At 39.9% G+C, this 20,235-nt stretch overlaps 1 protein-coding gene across 1 annotated transcript in view; it reads left to right on the forward strand.

Annotated features, from left to right (window-relative positions):
- LOC307046351 (threonylcarbamoyladenosine tRNA methylthiotransferase-like) overlaps window positions 1-20,235 on the forward strand; it is a gene marked incomplete at its 5' end in the record, with an annotated part of 99,072 nt that overhangs the window by 55,724 nt on the left and 23,113 nt on the right. Inside the window, one exon of the mRNA XM_079692750.1 lies at window positions 3,466-3,569. Within this exon, the coding sequence (XP_079548876.1) occupies window positions 3,466-3,569 (104 nt within the window). The remainder of the gene's footprint in view (window positions 1-3,465; window positions 3,570-20,235) is intronic.

Genomic DNA, 20,235 nt, shown 5'->3' on the forward strand with positions numbered 1-20,235 from the left:
GTGTGTGTGTGTGTGTGTGTGTGTGTGTGGTTTACAAATGTATAGAGGAACCTCAGGGCTTTTCTGCAAGGCTGCAACTACACAATAGTCTCTCTATCTCACACACACACAGAGGGGACATTGATGAACTACACTGTTGTCAAGTTCAGCAGCTACCTCTGTGGTTTAATTAACGAGATGAAGTAAAAGGCAGAGGGGACAGAAACAAAGGAGGAAAAAGGATGGAGGCTTGATAAGGAGAAGAAATATATATTTTAAGTTCTAGTATTTTTCCTTCACACCAATAGTGAGTTGGTATTAATCATGACCTGTAACAGTAGTGTGTTATTTCAGCTACTTTCTACAAAATGTTTTCCCTGTTGCTTTATAGTATACAATTAAAATGTAAAAGTAATCAAAACATCTGTTATTTCTGTTCTCTTGTCTTCCAAAAGACACAGCAAAGAGTGTGTGTTTGTGTGTGTGTCATGGAGAGTGACACCGCTCCTCTCCTTCAGCCACTGTCAGTCCGAGGGTGCTGACTAGTTGTCGCAGTCTGTTTGGGTTGATTGTGAATTCGTAACTGCTAATGCGTTGTTGTGATACTGGACAAATGTTAAGCAGCAGCACACTCACACCAGCACACTCACACACATACACATGATTGATGCAAAATACACACATACACATGCCACACACAGACATACACACACGCCACACACAAGAAGGCCACTAACTGTCTCATGAGATTAATGTTGGTATGATCCACTCAGCTGGGCCTGATCACATTAAGATGGATGGACCCCCTGGTGGTGTGTGGTGTGTGCGTGTGTGTGTCTGGCTGTGTGAGTGTGTGCACATGCAGGGCCCCATCTGTCTGTGTTTTCTCTACAGCGAGGTCCTGTGACCTAGCTGCCATCTTTAGTGCCCTCAACTCTGATAAGCAATACCCTGAGAGGGAGAGATTGATGGATAGATGAATAGATAGCCATATTCTCTTTTTGTTTGTCAGTTTTCTCCACGGTGACATTAAAAAATGCTCCCGGCGTTGTGGTTGTTTTTCAAAATGATTGTAAAGATATTGTAGCTGTCTCAGTCGGCACTTGCAGTATGAAGGTCTTTCACAGTCCAGTAAATGCAGTAAAGAAGGTTCAAAGGTCCCTTAGACCCTCTTGCTTTAGTCCAATGTGTTGTAATTGACCTGCTAAGTAGCTACATGTGTAAAAGTGTTTCAATCTTAACCCATAGTCAAACTGTAGTTCCAAATAACCTTTCCTCCTGGAAAAACCTTTTAAACTTTACAACCAATTTTTGGGTGGAATTCATAATGACCGTAACTTCCATGCTTCAACTGAATTAGTTTTCTCTGAAATTATTTTCTGAACTTCATCTGTGAGTCTCACCCTGTTTTTCCCAGAAAGCTTTTAGACTTTATTCAGTGAGTAATGTAAACTATGAGGATACACTTATATTCTCTCCACTGCTTCATTACTCTGGCCTTGAGTCCTGTGTTGTTGACATGGTTTTGCCAAGCTTCTGGGAATCCCTGTAATTTCTCCATGAGTTTGTCACGGACAGATACAGGGTCAAGACTTGCTATCTACGACAGTCTGATTTCATAGTCAAATACTGCTGCCTTACTTCACAGAATTTGATGTTTAAAATCATTAGTAAGACATGTTTCACAAACCAATTTAAACAGTGTCATACTTTTATAAAAGACACTGGATCTTTTGAGGTTTTCCCTGTGTCAAACGCTTGCATTAGTGGTGCTGTGTGGATATATGCTCACGTTGTTTTCTTTATCAGTAAGTGGATTGTCCTCCAACGTTAGTCACACCTTTTTCTAGTTTGGGATTTTAGTTGAAACATCACATATCATGCTGTTCTTAAGATATGTGATATTATAAGTGCTTAACATTACTGTTGTTAAACACCATTGACAGCTGAATGTGGCAGTGTTAGATTCATCCCCATGTAAAAACTCCAATCTCAAAGCTAAAGCCACCAACTAGGCTCACTTGTTTCCCCCGATACATGATCACACTAAGAGATGAAACTGATTTGTCATGGTCAAGAGAAAGTTGGTCTTGTTTTTCCTTTTGAGTAAAAACTCAATAAATACACACAATAAACAATTTTAGTTTTCACGGAACAGCATGTTCCTGCAAGTAACTACAGCTGTTGCCAGCAATTTAAGCCAGTAAACAGTCAGTAAAAACAAACTATTGTAACAACAGTGTATATTTTTAACCCAGTATGACAAATTGGAGGTCAGACAAGAAACCCTAATGGAGTAAATAAATAAAAAAACAGTAGCCTTTCTTCTTCTTTTCAGGAGGGATTTAACTCTTGAAGAATAGCCCCCTTCATCTCGAACAAAGAGCAATACATATTATTTCAACTTTAGAGTTTAAACCATGCCATGCTTCTCGATTTACTGTGAGGCAATTTGTTACCAATTTACTTTGTTTCTGCTTCATAGTCTTGATCCCTCCCTTTCATGGTCAATTAAAAAAAACGAGTCAAGCGACAGCTGTCCACGGTTATTATCAAGCTAGCTAGAGTTCTGTGAACAGTTCAGAAAAGAAAGGACAGTTTTGAACCCCTGCTTTCTTCTCCTGCGTCTGCTCTTTGGGAAAAGGTGCATATATAAAGTTTCTTTCATCTATTTGTGCACTCATCATAGTCTCCTCAATCTCTGCTGAACTCCACTATTCAGTTGATTTATGTGCAAATCAAATGGTATAGTATCTGATTGTTTGACTTGGGGTTGTATGAAGTCTGCAAGCCCCCGGTCTGGAAAAGCAGGCAGGATTGGCACAGCATTTAACCAATGTCCTGCTGTGGCTGGGCCAGCAGGAATACATTATAGACACACCTCAGAGAAAGGCTCACATGAAGGAATCAATATGAGCTTTAAGTGTACACTTTATATACAATATTTACCTTGCCTTATGGCAGCACTTTCTGGTTAGGGACTGAAGCCTCTTGCCAAAGCAACCAGACTGGATAATCCCTTTGTAAATGGCTCTCTGATGGCAAGGTAAAGGCACAAAATAGTTTACAGCTAAACTGATATTGTTCTTTTTTTTTTTTTTTAGATGGGCCCCTCTTTTAGTTCAGCTTGTCATTTTCCCCAGACTGGATTCAGTTTGACTGCATCCCATAAGTATCTCAGTCTTACATTTCTTTCTTGTCTGATTTGGTCAATTTTCAGATTTTACATTTATTTCAAATTTAGACCTGTCTGGATCTTTTTTCAAATTGATGCCAATCAAATTTAAAACAAGAAGCTAACAAATGCATTATGATTTTTACATGATTGAGTTTTACAAGTTGTTGTTTTTGCAACAAATGTAGCCATATTTTCACACTTTTAATTACAAGCTTTTTTGAATGCCTTAACCTTGAACGAATAATACCAATAATACAACTCATACTGTATTTCATCTTCTCTCATCTTGTCTGTGTTTTCCTGTCTAGATGTTTGAATGCGTGTACCTACTGTAAGACTAAACATGCCAGAGGAGACCTGGCCAGCTATTCCATTGAGGAGCTAGTGGAGAGAGCCAGACAGTCTTTCCAGGGTGAGTGCATTATCTCTCCCACACATGCAACTGCACAGACACACACTATCACAACAGGAATTTGAATGAAGTTGTTTATTTGCTGGATACTTGCAAAGTATTCCCTGAAAAAAGAGGTACTTAAATGACGATAAGGATCATTGAATGTCCGACAAATGTCCTGAATCTTGATTTATCTGCTGTTGAACTGGAAGTGCTACTATTGGACAATTGAAGGTGCTGATAAAGGATAACAGGGATCTTGGGGAGATGATGCCAGATGAACAGCTGTTGTGCCCTGGCATCTGTTCCTTAACAGTAGACTCCCAGAATCCCTAATCGCACAGCAGGCCATATCTCTGTTAGAGCCTCAGGCGGGTCACTCAAGGTCAAGTCTACACTGAGAACACACGTCACACTTATCCATCCATAACTTTTTTTATTGGTGTAGTCTGTACAAATCTGTATACTACATCTTTATGCATATACAAACACGGAAACTAATAAACACAATATCTTATACAAATTAAATTCAGGTCCACCCCTTCACACCATCTCCCCTCTTCTCTCCTCTGGATTACAAAGCACCAGCTCATGTCATGTCGAATGCTGTGTGTGGTGTATTCAGGACCCCCACTGCAGCAAACACAGCTCAACTGTCTCATCCTTTTAATATATTATTGTTCATGCATGTTTTAGAGTACCTGTTTTTTTGAATCCTGATCAAATGTTCTCTTATTTTTTCAGTGTTAGTAAACTAAGACCTTATCCCTGACTGCTGTCAAAGATAGTAGGGACCTCTTACTTAAAACTAATTATAGTCAGATAATAAACACTATATGTTTTAATGGTGGATGCTTCATTAGCATTGCTTTGATAACAGCCGGTTTTTCTGCTCTGATTTTCTGAACATTTAAAGGTATTGCTTTGAGGCAACAGGCATTTAGGATTCAGTTGTACTGATTTTTATACTGGCCCAATATGTAAAACGTGTGGTCACCTTGTTGGTTACTGTGTTTGTTACAGTCTTTATGCCAAAACCAGGGGTTGTGTTAATACAGGTATCAAAATGAAAACTAAATATCAACACTGGAGTCTAGTGTTGGGGCATAACAAAGTTTACATGCTGCACAGCCGTTTAAACCTCTTTTGTTGCAGGATCACAGCAGATTTTGAAGAAATCCCACTATACTCCCTTTCTTTTACTGTCATGTACACAAGAATAACACTTAAACAGTGTTTGCTATCCAATAAACAATTAGATGTCCGGCTCCTTCCAACTGTGCTCTTTGGATAACTTGTAGATTTCGAAACATGACAATTGAAGCAGTTGGATTGTAGTTCTGAAAACAGACTCAGTGTATTTCTAGGTAATGAAAAACAAGAAGATACCCTTGACAAGGACATGGCTTTCTAAATCTCATCCAGAACTCTTTAAAACAGCTGCATCCATGCCGCTGCAGTGCCCCGGGCTGGGCAGTCAAGGACAAACTCACCAGCTGCTTGAACCTGGGTGTGTGTGTGTGTTTGAGCACATGTTAGATGTGGGCCACAGTGCACCTGCCCTTTACACTTGTTCGGGAGAAGTTGCAGGGCATACATTATTTTGGGAAGCCTGTGTTGTGTGAATGACTTTATTACTGTCCTGTCCTGTAAGGCGAACATTAGGGTGCTGCCTTTTAATAATAAAACATAAGAATAAAATAAATGTCTCAAAATGCTTTGTTGTGCATTGTCAGTTACAGCCCTTATGACAACCATAGCTAAATCAATTAATTTGAATACAATTAATTATTTAAACTGCTAGTTATACATCTAACTTGTGGTCAAACAAATTGCGATCATGCAAACTTGTCACAAAGCAGGAACTTCAGGGTGGATATCAGATTAAGGGTGTGTGTGTGTGTGTGTGTGTGTGTGTGTGTGTGTGTGTGTGTGTGTGTGTGTGTGTGTGTGTGTGTGTGTGTGTGTGTGTGTGTGTGTGTGTGTGTGTGTGTGTGTGTGTGTGTGTGTGTGTGTGTGTGTGTGTGTGTGTGTGTGTGTGTGTGTGTGTGTGTGTGTGTGTGTGTGTGTGTGTGTGTGTGTGTGTGTGTGTGTGTGTGTGTAATCTGTTAAAATGCAGGAAACAAATGTCAGAGACGGTTAGTTGTTGTTTTCAAAACAGAGAAAGAGGAAGCTGGAGGTTACCGCCTGTCATGATTATCAGACTGTTGGAAAAAGACAGAGAAGGGTAATGGCAGGAGAGCGAGATGACGTTAAACGATCTATCCGCTGCTCTTTGGTAAACACAGTCAAAATCAAGTGTTTGAGTTATTAAACCTTTTAAATATTGTGTTATTGAAAGTCTGCATTAACCTGTTGTAAGTTCAGGAGTCATGTACTTATCCATGCTTATATTCTTGTTGCTTATTTATTCTAACTCTACCATCTATCATAATCACAGTCACACATACAAAGACGCACACCCATACGTACGTTGAGTGTGATAAGAAAGTTCCGCTCAGGAATCATTTGGCCATCTAATGTATATTTTTTCCGTCACATATAATATATTTCCCTTCTGTTAACAAATAGAATCAGCTTCTTTATTTATGAACCTAAAGCACGCTGTTTACTGCATCAACATTTTTTGTTAGGTTTGGAATCACATTATGGAACTGCAGCGATGCCCCTTCTCTCTCACTCTATTAGCCACCTTTTCTTATCTCAAACAAATTGAGCCTCACAAATAGGACCTGCAATTTGATTTGCTATTTGATGTCTTTTGAATAAAAAAAGGCTGCAAGTATGAATGCTATAATTGATTGGCCAGTCAGGCAGCGTTGGGGGTATTTGATTGGTTTATCCCTGGGAACTTTGAAAGGATTTATAGGAATTATTCAAATGCGATTTGAGGTAAATAGCTCTCTTTCCATCTGGAAAAAAGAGAGTGAGTGAGTGCACAGCTTTTAAAATAATCTGAATTATTCAAATTTACGAATGTGTAATTTTTAACATCAGAGAGGTTGGTTAATGTATGCAGGTAATGGAGGCTTGGGATGTCATAGGAAATGACAAGGTTGTGGGTGTTTGTGTGAGTGTATAGGTGGGTGTGTGGGGGTTCGTGTGCAGAGTGTTGTGCGTGACAGTCATGCTGGGAAACTGATCGAGTGTGAGCTGGTCTGTGTGTTGGCACATAACTGTGTATCTTAAAGTGTGTGTGTGTGTGAAACAGAAGTAGAGAAATGTTTAGCCATGTTCCTCAGATTTGGATTTAACTCACCTTGTAAGTTTTTCTGACATAAATCTGTCCTCTTGTCCGGAGATTAACTGAACCTGACTTGTTCTTGAACAAGATTAAGTTTCAATATAAATATGAATCCAACTGTACATACTTCAACAAATGGTTCTGATTATAGATCGGCCATAACACTGTAGTACCTGTAATAACTTTAATAATATATATTTGTTCCATAACAATAATGTTTTACATTTCTTTATTTTTATTTTACCTTCCCATTCAAAGCCTCTTAAAAAAGGTTTAACATGTAAACCCTGCTCTGTAAACATGGTAGCTGCCTGGAGAACGTGACAGGAGAGGAGTACCAGAGTATTTCTGTTGTGGTCCTCAGACCCCCATTGTGGCTGTCGCATTGTCATTTTGAACTGTCAGAAGATGTTTTGGAAATGGCCCCATCTAAAACAGGACCTGATGCTTCATAGATAAAGACACACTGCTACCACTCCCATATGACACACTGCATTAGTGTGCACCATGCGTGCTGGCTATCATCACACAGCTTGAATAGGCGCGTTCACACCGCAGTACTTTTCCCACTTTAGTTCCAATATAGTTCCGAAATGTCGCGTTCACACCAAAAAGAGCCGGAACTAAAATTAGTTAATGAGAACCTTTTTTAGCCCCTTTTCCGTCCCTACTAGAGAGCAGGTACTTTCGTGGGAGAAAAAGGTTCTTATTACGGCCCGTCTACACTACAGGCATGAAAAAATCTTGAAGCTGGGCGTGTCTGAAGCTTGGCGATTTTTTGCGAGCAACCAATCACATGAATATCCCGCCCCCGACATACAAATCAATAGCAATGTTAAAACGAAGTAAACTGGATATAAACTCTCCAAACAGGTGAAAAAACGATCAGTTTCACCCACTGTCTCTGCCACCTCCCTCCATGCCTGGTTCCTCCGGTTTGTATCCTGGTAAATAGTTCCGGTCGTAAAGAACCGGGTGATTTGCTACCGTAATATCTCGTTTGGAATATGAGGAAAAAAACTGCGGTCTGGCTCTCCCAGCTTGCACGCGGTTTGATTGGCTGGGCGTGCACTGGCGGGATTTGCATAAACGGGATTTGATTGGCTGATGCCAAGCATCGAGCCTCAAAAGTTGAACATTGTTCAACTTTTGATGCCGATAGATGCTCGTGATGCTTGCAAAGCCATGCCACGCTCCCCACAATGCAGTTCGGCGAAGATTAAAAATCTTCTACGTCACCCCATTCAAGTGAATGGGCGAAGCGTTGAAAGCATTTTTTGATGCCTGTAGTGTAGACGTACCGTTACTGATTGGCTGGGTGGAATGCAAACCACGCCCTGTAAAACTCCCAAAAAGTTTTGTTGAAGCCGCACTGTGCATTTTATTATCCTCGCATTAGCATTATTAGCATTAGCCCAGCGCAGAAACGCAGAGAGGCTAACTTATGGCAATACAAAAGAAAACATGGGACCGGTGAAGATGAGGAGGTGTCGGAGTTCTGGCGATTTACTCGGAAGACTTGGCCAGTCCCCAACTCCGGGGACTTCGGGTGGCAGTATACGCCGTGAAGTTGTTTGCGACCTGCCAGTAAACCCAACTAAAGAGTTCTCATGAACTAAGTTCTGATGAACCTTTGTGGGAAAAATACTGCGGTGTGAAAGCGCCAAATGTTGGGCTCCAGCAAGTGTTGGCATAATGACAACAAACAACTGAAACCTTGTATCACCAGTATTGTTTTTTTTATTATAGACACAACTGCTGGCTCTTAAATAAAAAAGTATTCACGAAACACAATGTATTTATGTATGTCACTATTAAAAAAATTGTTCGCATACAACTGACAATATAATTACATTTGTTTTCACATCTTGACCAGGCTGCCTATATGTATGATAACATCATACATTGAATGCACATAATAACATTAATAATGATACTACAAATATAATTTGCTTTTTCTTTCATTTCCACATGACTGATGTCATCTGTGTCAAACACAGATATTAGCAGAAATGACACTGCTTTGTTTTCTGAATCCAGCTCGATGACACATGACAGATAACCATGGACAGACAGATATGGGGGCAAGCTTGTTGGCTATCTGTGACAGGTGTCAGCTCCTGTTTACCTCTGCCTCTGCAGCCATGTACACATGGACAGACGGGGCTTTCAACGTTTGCCAAAAATGATCATCTATTCCTTTAGGTTTGGTGTTCAAATTTAAGTTTAGTAGCAACATCGGAATTACACCTTGGAATAAATTGCCACAAAGGTAAATGAACCCTGTGGGGACAGCGTCTTTCCCAGCAGCAAGAGCCAGAGTAAAGAGACGCAGAGGAGCAGAGATTGAAATATTGATGGCAGCACATTGATCATAGTTAAGTCACTACCATCAAAGTGCCGTCTATTGGAAAGACCATGTGGAAAACTGCTGAGCATGCAAGCACTAACACAGACTGTGTGTGTGTGTGTGTGTGTGTGTGTGTGTGTGTGTGTGTGTGTGTGTGTGTGTGTGTGTGTGTGTGTGTGTGTGTGTGTGTGTGTGTGTGTGTGTGTGTGTGTGTGTGTGTGTGTGTGTGTGTGTGTGTGTGTGTGTGTGTGTGTGTGTGTGTGTGTGTGTGTGTGTGTGTGTGTGTAGTCAAATTCATTATCCTCTGGGAAAGCTCTCATAGAGAAGCTAAAAATTGATTTTCTGATGCTCCTCCAAGCAGATAAATTGCTTATATTTTTCACTCTAACAGAAGTTTCTCCATGTGCGCTCATGCCCTGAGAAATGGTTCAGACTTCAGCAACACTTTTTCATAATCTCGCTGTTTTGTAGCCAATAAACTCAAAGCAGACTTCAGTCCCACACACACACACACACACACACACACACACACACACACACACACACACACACACACACACACACACACACACACACACACACACACACACACACACACACACACACACACACACACACACACACACACACACACACCATTGTTATTTTATGAGTTTCACCTTTGCTTTTCTTGCACTGAAACGTAAATAGTACATGTGGAAATATTGCCCTTAAAATGGTGTATTGTCCATTTAGCTCAAAACATGGTCCACAGATGTATCCTCTATGCTTGCTTGTTGCATCCATGTAATATGTATCACGGTAGCAAAACTGCCAGTGTTTTTTATAGTGGTGATATACCATACCACAGCGGGTTAGTGTACTGTAGGTGCTGTAATTCAAGTTTCTGGGGAGTGATGGAAAACCTGTATACAGGGTTCATTTTTCATTCAAGGTAGCAACGATTGAGACACAGAAGAAAATCCTTCAATTTGTGCTCTTTTCCACCTGCCTGTGTGCTTCTTAGTGATTTTGTCTGATATCTCTTTCTCTGGCCTTGTCACTTGGCCATTTGGTACCCACTATGTCTGGCTATAAACACATTCACAGTCACGCACACACAACACACACAATTTCCTCAGGCACTCTGCTCGGGCTGATTTGGACAACCCAGCTGCAGTCTCACCTCTAACACTACTCATTATGCATGGCCATGATGCTGTTTGTGTATGCATCTTTGTGTGCATTCTTAGTTTAAGTCAACTCACTGGTGGGACAAAATACACTAAATAAAATAGTTGTTTTTATTATTTTTGTCTTCATACTTAATACTTATATTTTCTTGGTCTCTTTCTCTTAAAGTTCAACTAAACTGCTGTGGTCGTCTTTCATTTCATTCTCTGCCTCTGTCTTCTTGTTTGACCTCTTTTCAGTTTCTCCATAGACTAGACAAAAAGGCAGCAGAGGGTGGTGTGTGTGCATGCGTGTGTGTGTTTGTGCGCGTGTACCGTCTTGTCCTGTGATTTAGTGCCAAGCTGGAAGCAGAGACTAGTGAATAGGGGGCCCCTTTCACACAAAGGAGGATCATGGAATACACACACACACACACACACACACACACACACACACACACACACACACACACACACACACACACACACACACACACACACACACACACACACACACACACACACACACACACACACACACACACACACACACACACACACACACACACCAGACTGCAGGCCACCAACTACACACCTGGCATGCTGCTATTATGTCACCAGAGTGTGTGTGTGTGTGAGAGATTGTGTAAGTCCAGCAGACACCATCTGCTCTGTCCTCTGTGAACTTGTGTCCACACCTCTCTTCCCTCCCTACTCTACCTCGTTATATCAAAATATACTAAAGCCTTTGATAAACACCATACTTTGTAGTACTACTGTATTTCTGCCATATTTCCGCTGTGTTGCTCTTTTAACCATTAGTGCTTCTAAGTGTTCTACATAGTTTACTGCTCCAGTATGTCTTTAGCTGTATTCATAGTTTTAGTAGTGTTTAATCCTCTTATAACTAACATTTGTAGTCTGTTGTATAGTGCTGTTGTTGCAATGCACCCCTTTACTGCCCTGTGCTCTTTATTACTACACACTCTTTACTACAGTATAAGGGGGGCAAATCCAACATGGGAAAGTAATAGCATCTGATATAAAGAAATGATAAGAGCTGAATAACTGCTAAAAGTGGACCTGAGCAACACATCAGGATGCTTTTAGCGACTGAAAGAAAGACAGTGAAGTCTTAATATAAGTTAAAGTTAAACATCCTTATTCCCTATTTTACTCTCCTATTTTTACAAATGGTTTTGTTCTTCTGGCTTCTCTTTTTCACATGTTTTTTATTTTTTTGCTCTAACATAAAGGTAATTTGTACAGTACTACCCTATATTCCTGCCGCACAACCATGTGTGGGGGAGGGGAGAGCAGTTCCACCTTCAGTCAACAGGTGGCAGTAGGACACTTAGATTCACAGCAGCACCATGTGCTCAGCTCAAGGGCCTTGTTATTGTCTGTAAGGCTAACACACTCGCAGTCTCACACACACACACACACACACACACACACACACACACACACACACACACACACACACACACACACACACACACACACACACACACACACACACACACACACACACACACACACACACACACACACACACACACACACACACACACACACACACACGAGGCGGCTTGTGCCTGTTAAAATGTTTAACTGCTGTAAGTCCTCTGACTCACATTTGGCTTTTTAGTTCTTCCTCCCAAAACACCACTGTGTATGTGTTCCCTTTCCCAAGCTGTTGAGCACACTACTGCTCTGTTGTTTACATACCAACTTCCTCCTTGTTAGTCCGTGCGAAACAAAAGATACAAAATAAATTACACCCTCTTGTTTGTTACCGTAGCCTAGTAAATATTTATATTGATTGCCTACTCAAAGGTCTCTCCTTCAATACTCCAACAAAAAAAGGTTATATGTATCACGTTTTGTACCCGTTACAACCTACCCATGTTTTTCTTGTTTTTTATTTTTCTCTACTTTTTCTTACCTATCTTATCTTACAGCAGGGTATCTTGAGTGCTTTTCACAATATAAAGTTTGGAACCAATTTATCTTAAGCAAGAATGAAGGAATGTGACATATCACTGAGTACTATACTCAACTTCCTTGTTCCTTCGTTGTCTCTTGATCTGAAATATCTTTTTCAGTATTCTTATTTTTTCTTTAACATATATTGTTTTTACATCCTCCTGGAAAACAGTGAAGCCTTTGGGCTCTGCCCTGACTGGTTCATAACCTGAAACTCTATTGAAGATAACTACATTAGTACAAGGCTGTTTCCATAAGTCCTCATGAGTCATGATAGGCACACACCAGTGTGCATTGGAGGGCAAACACAGTGACTAGTGGCTCATGTCTTTAAGTTTGCGTCTGCTTTGAAGTCTAGACTTGAAGCTTGGGAGCTTGGACGATGATAGATTGATTGGGTCATTTAATCTACCCAGTCCCTCGTTTGAACCCTTTCAGCTTTTTGGCAGGTTCACACACCACATACAGAACAGCAAGAACTAGATATAAAAGTAAATTACTAAGTGGCTCATAATAGCACAGTACTCTCTGGCCGTGTTAATTATTGTAATCAACATATCCACATTTGAATCTAGTTTGATGTGTTCAAATTCTAAACACTGTCCCTTAAACTCTAATTTTTTTTAAAGCAGCATTTACTGTTTTTTTGGCCACTTGGGGGCAGCAGAGCAAGCTGTAAACGCAATATTAACAAAGTATCACCTTATAACATTGTTAGGCTAAATCTATAAGTAAACAATTGCCAGTTTACACACCAAAATGTTTTCTTTGTTGCAATATTTAGGCCCATTGTCCTTTTTTATTTAGTTTTTGACTAACTGACCAAAACTTTGTTGCCTGCTGTTTGGCAATAGGTACCTTCAGTTAAAAAACAGCTGCCTGCAGTATCTGAAAAGAACCCTGATTAGAGCAGTGAAGGAAAACATTAAGGTTGCGTGCCAGAAAAACTAAACAATAAGGGGAAAGGCAGTCATGCCAGTTTCCTTAGATGGGTTGTTGATTGGGTATCCCCTGTCAAATGTTGTGTAAACTGAAATATATATAAGTTGATTCTTTATTTCACAAACCTATAAAACAATGGACAGAGCTTTTCAAATGTTTTTCAGAGCCTTTTTGTTGTCATTATCAGTAACAGCCTGTATTTTGAGTAATTGTGTACTACAGACATTTAGATTATTTAGAATCACTATTCATTTGGTTAAAGAAAAATACATTTAAATATAATTATTATAGTTTGAATTGCAAGCAAAAGGTGAATTCATTCTCTCTATTCTATGTTTCCTAAGGTACTGGTCTCCATTTGTTTTCACATACACATCCCATGTTCACCCACTCAACACACACTCCATAATTAGTTGGTTATTCTACCTGTAATTAACTTGAACCTCACATCAATGTTGTGATCAACACTACTCATTACCTGTAAAAGAGAGATGAAACAAAAGAGGAAGACCAATGAAAGCCTACGGAGTGAGACTGAAAGAGGATATGAAATTAACAACTGTTGTATATTTCTTAAAATATATTGTGAATAAGTCATATTATGGAGCCAAATCAGATTTGTACTGACTTGAAAAAAAGTTATCTTTTTAAAGTTGTTTTCTAACCTTGTTTTTCACAAGGATAGCCTCTTGAGAAAGTATGGAGAGAGAGAGAGAAATGGAAAGTCAAGAAGATATTGAGATTATTTACACTGCCCCACTTTCTGCTGTTTGTTTGCATTCCTGTCTGAATCATGATATTTCTGTCAATACTGTTCCAAGTGTTTCCTCTGACTCATTCCTAGGTCTTTTAACTCCTACAAAGATAGCTACAAGGTCACATTGCACCTATTACATATCTATATGTTCAGCCAAACCTTAAATAACCAAGGGGATTAGATGTTTGATTCAGGCAGATTTCTGAAAAAGACTTTTGAACACAGATGGTTGAGACCTCTGTTTGATGAAATCGAAATGGTCCAGACTTTTACGACATTATAACAGATATATAAAATTAACTTTTAATGATTTTCTTTTCAAACTGAATTTGGAGTTTTTGTTAATACTTGCCATCTCCCAGATAATAACGTTGGCAACTATTTCAATCAATAACAATGGGCTTCCCTGGTAATTGTGCAAGCACAGAGAGGGTGTTCCCCATTGCTAGGGACTCCATTAGTCAGAGTAGAGGAACAGTTGGGCACATAAACCCCTGCTTTTACAAAATACACGTTATACATACTTTTATTTCACAATTCTCACACAGACAGAAGACCGTTACATGATTATCAGTTACTGCTGTTGCCTATTCCTAAATAAAGGAACTGTTTACTCCCACACACCTATTACAGCTTTTTTGATTCAGCACACTGTGACATTCATCTCAACCAGTTAGTTGTTCTGTTTTATAATTCAGTGAACAGTTCCACACATTATGAATTGGAGTAAGAGCCTCAATATAGTTCCTATTTTATGTTTATTGAATCAATAGTTAATTCTAAATCTCATCTGGATAACAACAATCAAAATCACAAGATCACTATATATTACCACCCCTGCAAATTCATTTTTAGTTAAGTACCTGTCCTTTTAGATAGTCATTACATTACATTGCATTTAGCTGACGCTTTTATCCAAAGTGACTTACAATAAGTGCATTCGACCAACAAGATACAAACTTGAAGAAAACAGAATCATATAAGTACATCAGGTTTCATAGAGCTAAAACATTTCAAGTGCTACTCAACTGGCTTTAGATAAGCCAGCCCTTTATTAGTATATAAGTGCTTTGTTAATAATTCTATCGCTCGAAGTGGAGTCGAAAGAGATGTGTTTTACAGTCTGCGCCGGAAGATAGTCCTAATCATTTTTTGTCTTGTCTAGGAAAAATCACCCAAGTCCTCTGAGTACAATTTACAGTACTGACAGTGTTTGTGTGTGTGTACATTTGTGTTTGTCCCCCTGTGGTATATATTTTGATACCATCAGGGGGTCTCTTCACACCCCCTGCAGGAACCAGTTCTCACATAGTGGACCACCCGCAGCCACAGCCACGAGCCCCTGGTGTTGGGTGACATGAAAGGGCTACGGGGGTGGGGGGGGCTTTGGGCAGCTGATGCACACACACACACACACACACACACACACACACACACACACACACACACACACACACACACACACACACACACACACACACACACACACACACACACACACACACACACACACACACACACACACACACAATTGCTCCAAGAAATGTTTTGGAAATGCTAGAAACTACTGAATATGTCCTCTAGTAAATATTCCCTCCAACTGTTTTTAGTCCAACTCACTTTGTGCTGCAGGTTGTACTTGGCATTGGCCCTTGACAAATAAGCGTTGTTTTGTCCCACTGCCGTCTACAAATAATAAGTCTCCATCACATACACAGCTAGATATGCGGTGTATGTGATGGAGATGGGACCAACAGTAGAAGGATGAGATGAGTTTGAGTTTGGAAATGACCTGTTTTGAAAGGAAGGGTGACTACACTGAACAATTATATTTGCTTTTCCTTTTGGAAACAGCATAGTTTGACAGATGGAAGGTGACTTTGAAAACAATGACACTTCGCCTTCTTAAAAAATTATCTAGGAAGTGAATGTGCTTTATGTAACACATTTTAATCATATTTATTTTTGCAGCATGATGGCAAACGAACACACAAACACAAGTATTGTCATTTAAATCGTATATTACGATCTCATCTGCATTCAAAATACTATAAAAATAAGTCCTACTCATTGTGTATATGCTGTCTGCAGTGTTATAAGATGGCAGCTTCATGCACATTATGCAAATCTCTTCAGTGGGTGGGTAGCTGGCATTGCCAACCAAACCAAGCAGATGTAGGGTGAATACATGGTCTACTCTACAGCCTGGATTGACTTTGTTTTTGATGGGGAACAGAAACAGATTGTACCAGGCCTTACCTAAGGTTAAAGAGCTCTTTACTTTCAGTTGAAAATTCTAAGACTGTTCGGGACTAACTTTCAAATTGTACAAAATAATTTTCTGTGAAAACTTTATTACTGTTTATTTTTCTAGTTTGCGTCTCCTTAGCACATCAGCCATTAAAGACCAGTTATTATCAGTACATTATACTCAGAACTTGGGTCACGTATTCTTGCTAAGCCCCAGGATAGACAAATATAAAAGGTCTGAATCAAGTCTAAGAAGCTCTTGATTTCCACAACACATGAACACACCACATAACTAATTTCAGCTGAGCAGCTTTGAACAGGCTGTAACATTTATATTTTCTCAAACACAAGGGATAAAACATGCACAAACATGGCTATGTTGTTCATGAAATATGCATGAGAGGAGAATAGGAAACAACATTAATTGTTCTCACCTTTAATATGAGGCGAAATTGCAAGTTGACAGCATTAGTCCATGGTTACACAATATGTAGGGGAGAAAAACTGATTTAGTGAGTTAGTATGGACAAAATAAAAGTTCAGTGCAGAGAAACTCAATGACAGGCTTCTTTTTTTAAATTATAAATAACTTTTCTGTCCTATTTTATTACCACATAAACCTTGAATGACAATCCTTATTTGTGAGTTCAGGATTATATGTCTGCATATTTTAGATCATTGTTTTACTGTTTCATGGAGTAGATACTAGGGCACATTTTTTTGTGTGGGCGGTGTATCATTAGGAATTTAAAGCAGGTTCCTCTTTGACACGGCACTGACATTACAGACAGGATAGATGTAGAAAGTTCACATATGGAGCTGAGCGTGAAATACTCCAGTCCAGTTAAAGAGGGAACAGTACTGAGAAGGGAAGGACGAACAATAATAAGCCCAAATGTAAAATAAGTCAATATTTTGGCTTGTTAAATCCATTGCACCTTTTAAGTGCTCGTCATTTATTGTCAAATCGACACATACATTTATTAAAAAGAGAATACATAGTTATTTCAGAGGAAAGCAGTCGGTTACAAGTCGGTACATGTTTGGTACATGTCAGGACATGTCTTCAGCAGGCGTCTCTCCGTCTGCCTTGGTCTGTCTGTATGCTTCCTGCTGAATATGGCACTTTGCTTTAGTCTTTGAGGATATTCCCTGTTTGATCAAATATTGCCACAGCAATAACAATTGATATGCCTCCATTTTTTATGGGAAAATGTCTTCATTACAATGAGGCAGTTTTATAGTTGAACTTGCTGTACAGACAACTTAAACACATTTCACAAATTTGACACAGTTTTCAGTTGAACTTTTATAAACAGAGCTTATGGAAAAAGGTAAAGCTCTGTTTACTTGTGTGTGTGTGTGTGTGTGTGTGTGTGTGTGTGTGTGTGTGTGTGTGTGTGTGTGTGTGTGTGTGTGTGTGTGTGTGTGTGTGTGTGTGTGTGTGTGTGTGTGTGTGTGTGTGTGTGTGTGTGTGTGTGTGTGTGTGTGTGTGTGTGTGTGTGTGTGTGTGTGTGTGTGTGTGTGTGTGTGATTGTGCTGACACTTTTCTCTCTAACCTCAGTGAATGTCACTCCCGGTCTTCAGCTGAAGAAGCCGTTGAGTGTTTCTGCTTGACTGGATGGCCTGTCGCCACATCTGTCACTTTGCAGCAGACCCTATGCCTGAGTCCCTTCAACCCCCATTGCTGTGTGTGTATGTAGATGTGTATGTGTGTGTGTTAGGGGCAGGACTCCGCTATGCGTAGAAGCCCAGTGCCTAGTAGCTACACTTGTGTGTGTGCATCCCTTTGCTCTTTAGCTTTTGTTTCTGCAGGAGTAGCCTTAACTGTCATGATAGATCCGTCTGGGAACAATGTGTGGAGAAGCGGCGCGCACAGGCTCAAAACTTAAATGATATACGGTAGTGGCAAGGATCAGTAGAAACAAAACACCGGCACACACAGATATATGGTGTTCTTGGTTATTAAGGCCACAAAGCAAAGTGCCATAATAAACTAGACAAACCTTTATCTGTGAGTGCCGATGTGATGTTTCTATAGATCCATCCTAAACACATCCTATTGTGCACACCTGCACTCATGCAGCCTTAAGAGCTTCTTCGTTGCATGAGAGAGAGGAGGAGAGGATTGTGGTCCATCACTCACTAAAGATGTTTGATAATCAGCACACATATCTGTGACCTTTTGGCCAATCTGGAGCCCCTCTCGTGGCCATGAAGAATGCATGTGAGAGGATGATGGTGTGTTCAGGTACCTGAGAGTGACAAACATTCCATTTATTGTGAATTATGTGTGTCTTTGCAGCTGTCATGAATCAATAAGAGCAGCTTCTAAAAGCTCTCAGCTCTTTCTATATTACATCTCACTCCTTTTCCCTGTCCTGTTCCTCTTCTTCCTCCCTCTACCTCTCTCTTTAGGAGAAACGTTGCTGTATATCTTTATCTCTGATCTCTGTGCAGAATTTCCATGTAGCATCATTTCTGACTGAACCGGGTCCACACATTATTTTGTTTGCATATTCATGAGTTTTGGGGATATACTGTAAACTCATCAATAATTGACCTGCACTACAAGTATTTTACATTTAAAATGAGACAGTTTTGACTGGCAAGTGTATTCAATTATACAAGCTCTGGGATAACTCCTCCAGCAGTGTGTGGGGCTTAACCCGAGTATTATGTTCCTGACAACAATCAGATATTTTCTTGTGCAGAGTCTCCAGTGTCATAGGGTTTGTATGTGAAAGAGCTGTTGCTATTTGGAGTCAAATATGACTGCATTGTCAGTAGCCTCTGAATGTCTATCCACCAGGGCGTGCAATGATTTTGCATCCTTCTTCACTGACAACATTCAGAAAATCAGACAAGCAGTCAGTGCCTCTGTATCAGGTACAGCAAATGTGTTGTCCCTATGTCCACCTAATATCAATTCAGACATCATGACAAAATTCCATCAGATTCATGATAAAAACCTAGAGGACATTATTCAACTTCTGAAATCCTCCTCCTGCTGCCTTGATATTATTCCAACAGGATTTTTCAAAGATGTTTTTCCTTGCATGGCCTCAGATCTACTTCATATAGTAAACAAGTCTCTTCACTCAGGTATTTTTCTACAGGCCCTGAAAACTGCAGTCATTAAACCGCTCTTAAAAAAAGAATAATCTAGAAGGATGACACCAAAAGCCTCCCAGACGTTGGATTTCGCTCTTGAGGAAGTGTTAGTGAAAATGCTGTATTCTCCGCTAGAGAGCTTCACCTCAGCCATTTTGAATGTGGCGCGCTAAGCAGCAGATAGATGCGCTGTAGAGGTTATGATTATGCTCGGTCCCGCGGGGGAGAGGTCTGAGGATTTAAACATTAAACTAAATTATTATTATTTTAATATATTTATTATGCAACACCCGCGACCCGACCCGCATCATCTTTGTTTTACCCAGAAGCGAACCCGGAAAAAAACGTTTGAAAGAAAATTACCCGCGAATCATCTTTTTTGCGGGGTACCCAACCTGATGCAGGACTCTGCTACATGCTACCACTGGCTCAGATAATGAAGAACAACAAAATAAGTTACCATAGCTATGCAGACGACACACAAATGTACGTAACAATTTCACCAGGAGACTATGCTCCAATTCAAACAATGAGTAAGTGCATTTAACAAATCAATCATGTGTCAGAACTTTCTCCAATTAAACAAAGATAAAACTGAGGTAATGGTTTTTGGAGCCAAGGCAGAACGTATAAAAGTTAGCGCTGAGCTTCAGTCTGCAATGTTCAAAACAACAGATAGGAATCTAGGTGTAGTCATCGACTCTGACCTGAGTTTCAACAGTCACATTAAAACAGTTACTAAATCAGCCTACTATCACCTAAAGAACATATCTAGGATTAAAAGACTAATGTCACAGCAGGATTTGGAAAAACTTGTCCATGCTTTTATCTTCAGTAGACTGGACTACTGCAATGGTGTCTTCACAGGTCTCACTAAAAAATCTATT

The sequence above is a fragment of the Notothenia rossii genome (assembly GCF_949606895.1).
Source record: "Notothenia rossii genome assembly, chromosome: 7".
NCBI classification, from domain to species: Eukaryota; Metazoa; Chordata; class Actinopteri; order Perciformes; family Nototheniidae; genus Notothenia; species Notothenia rossii.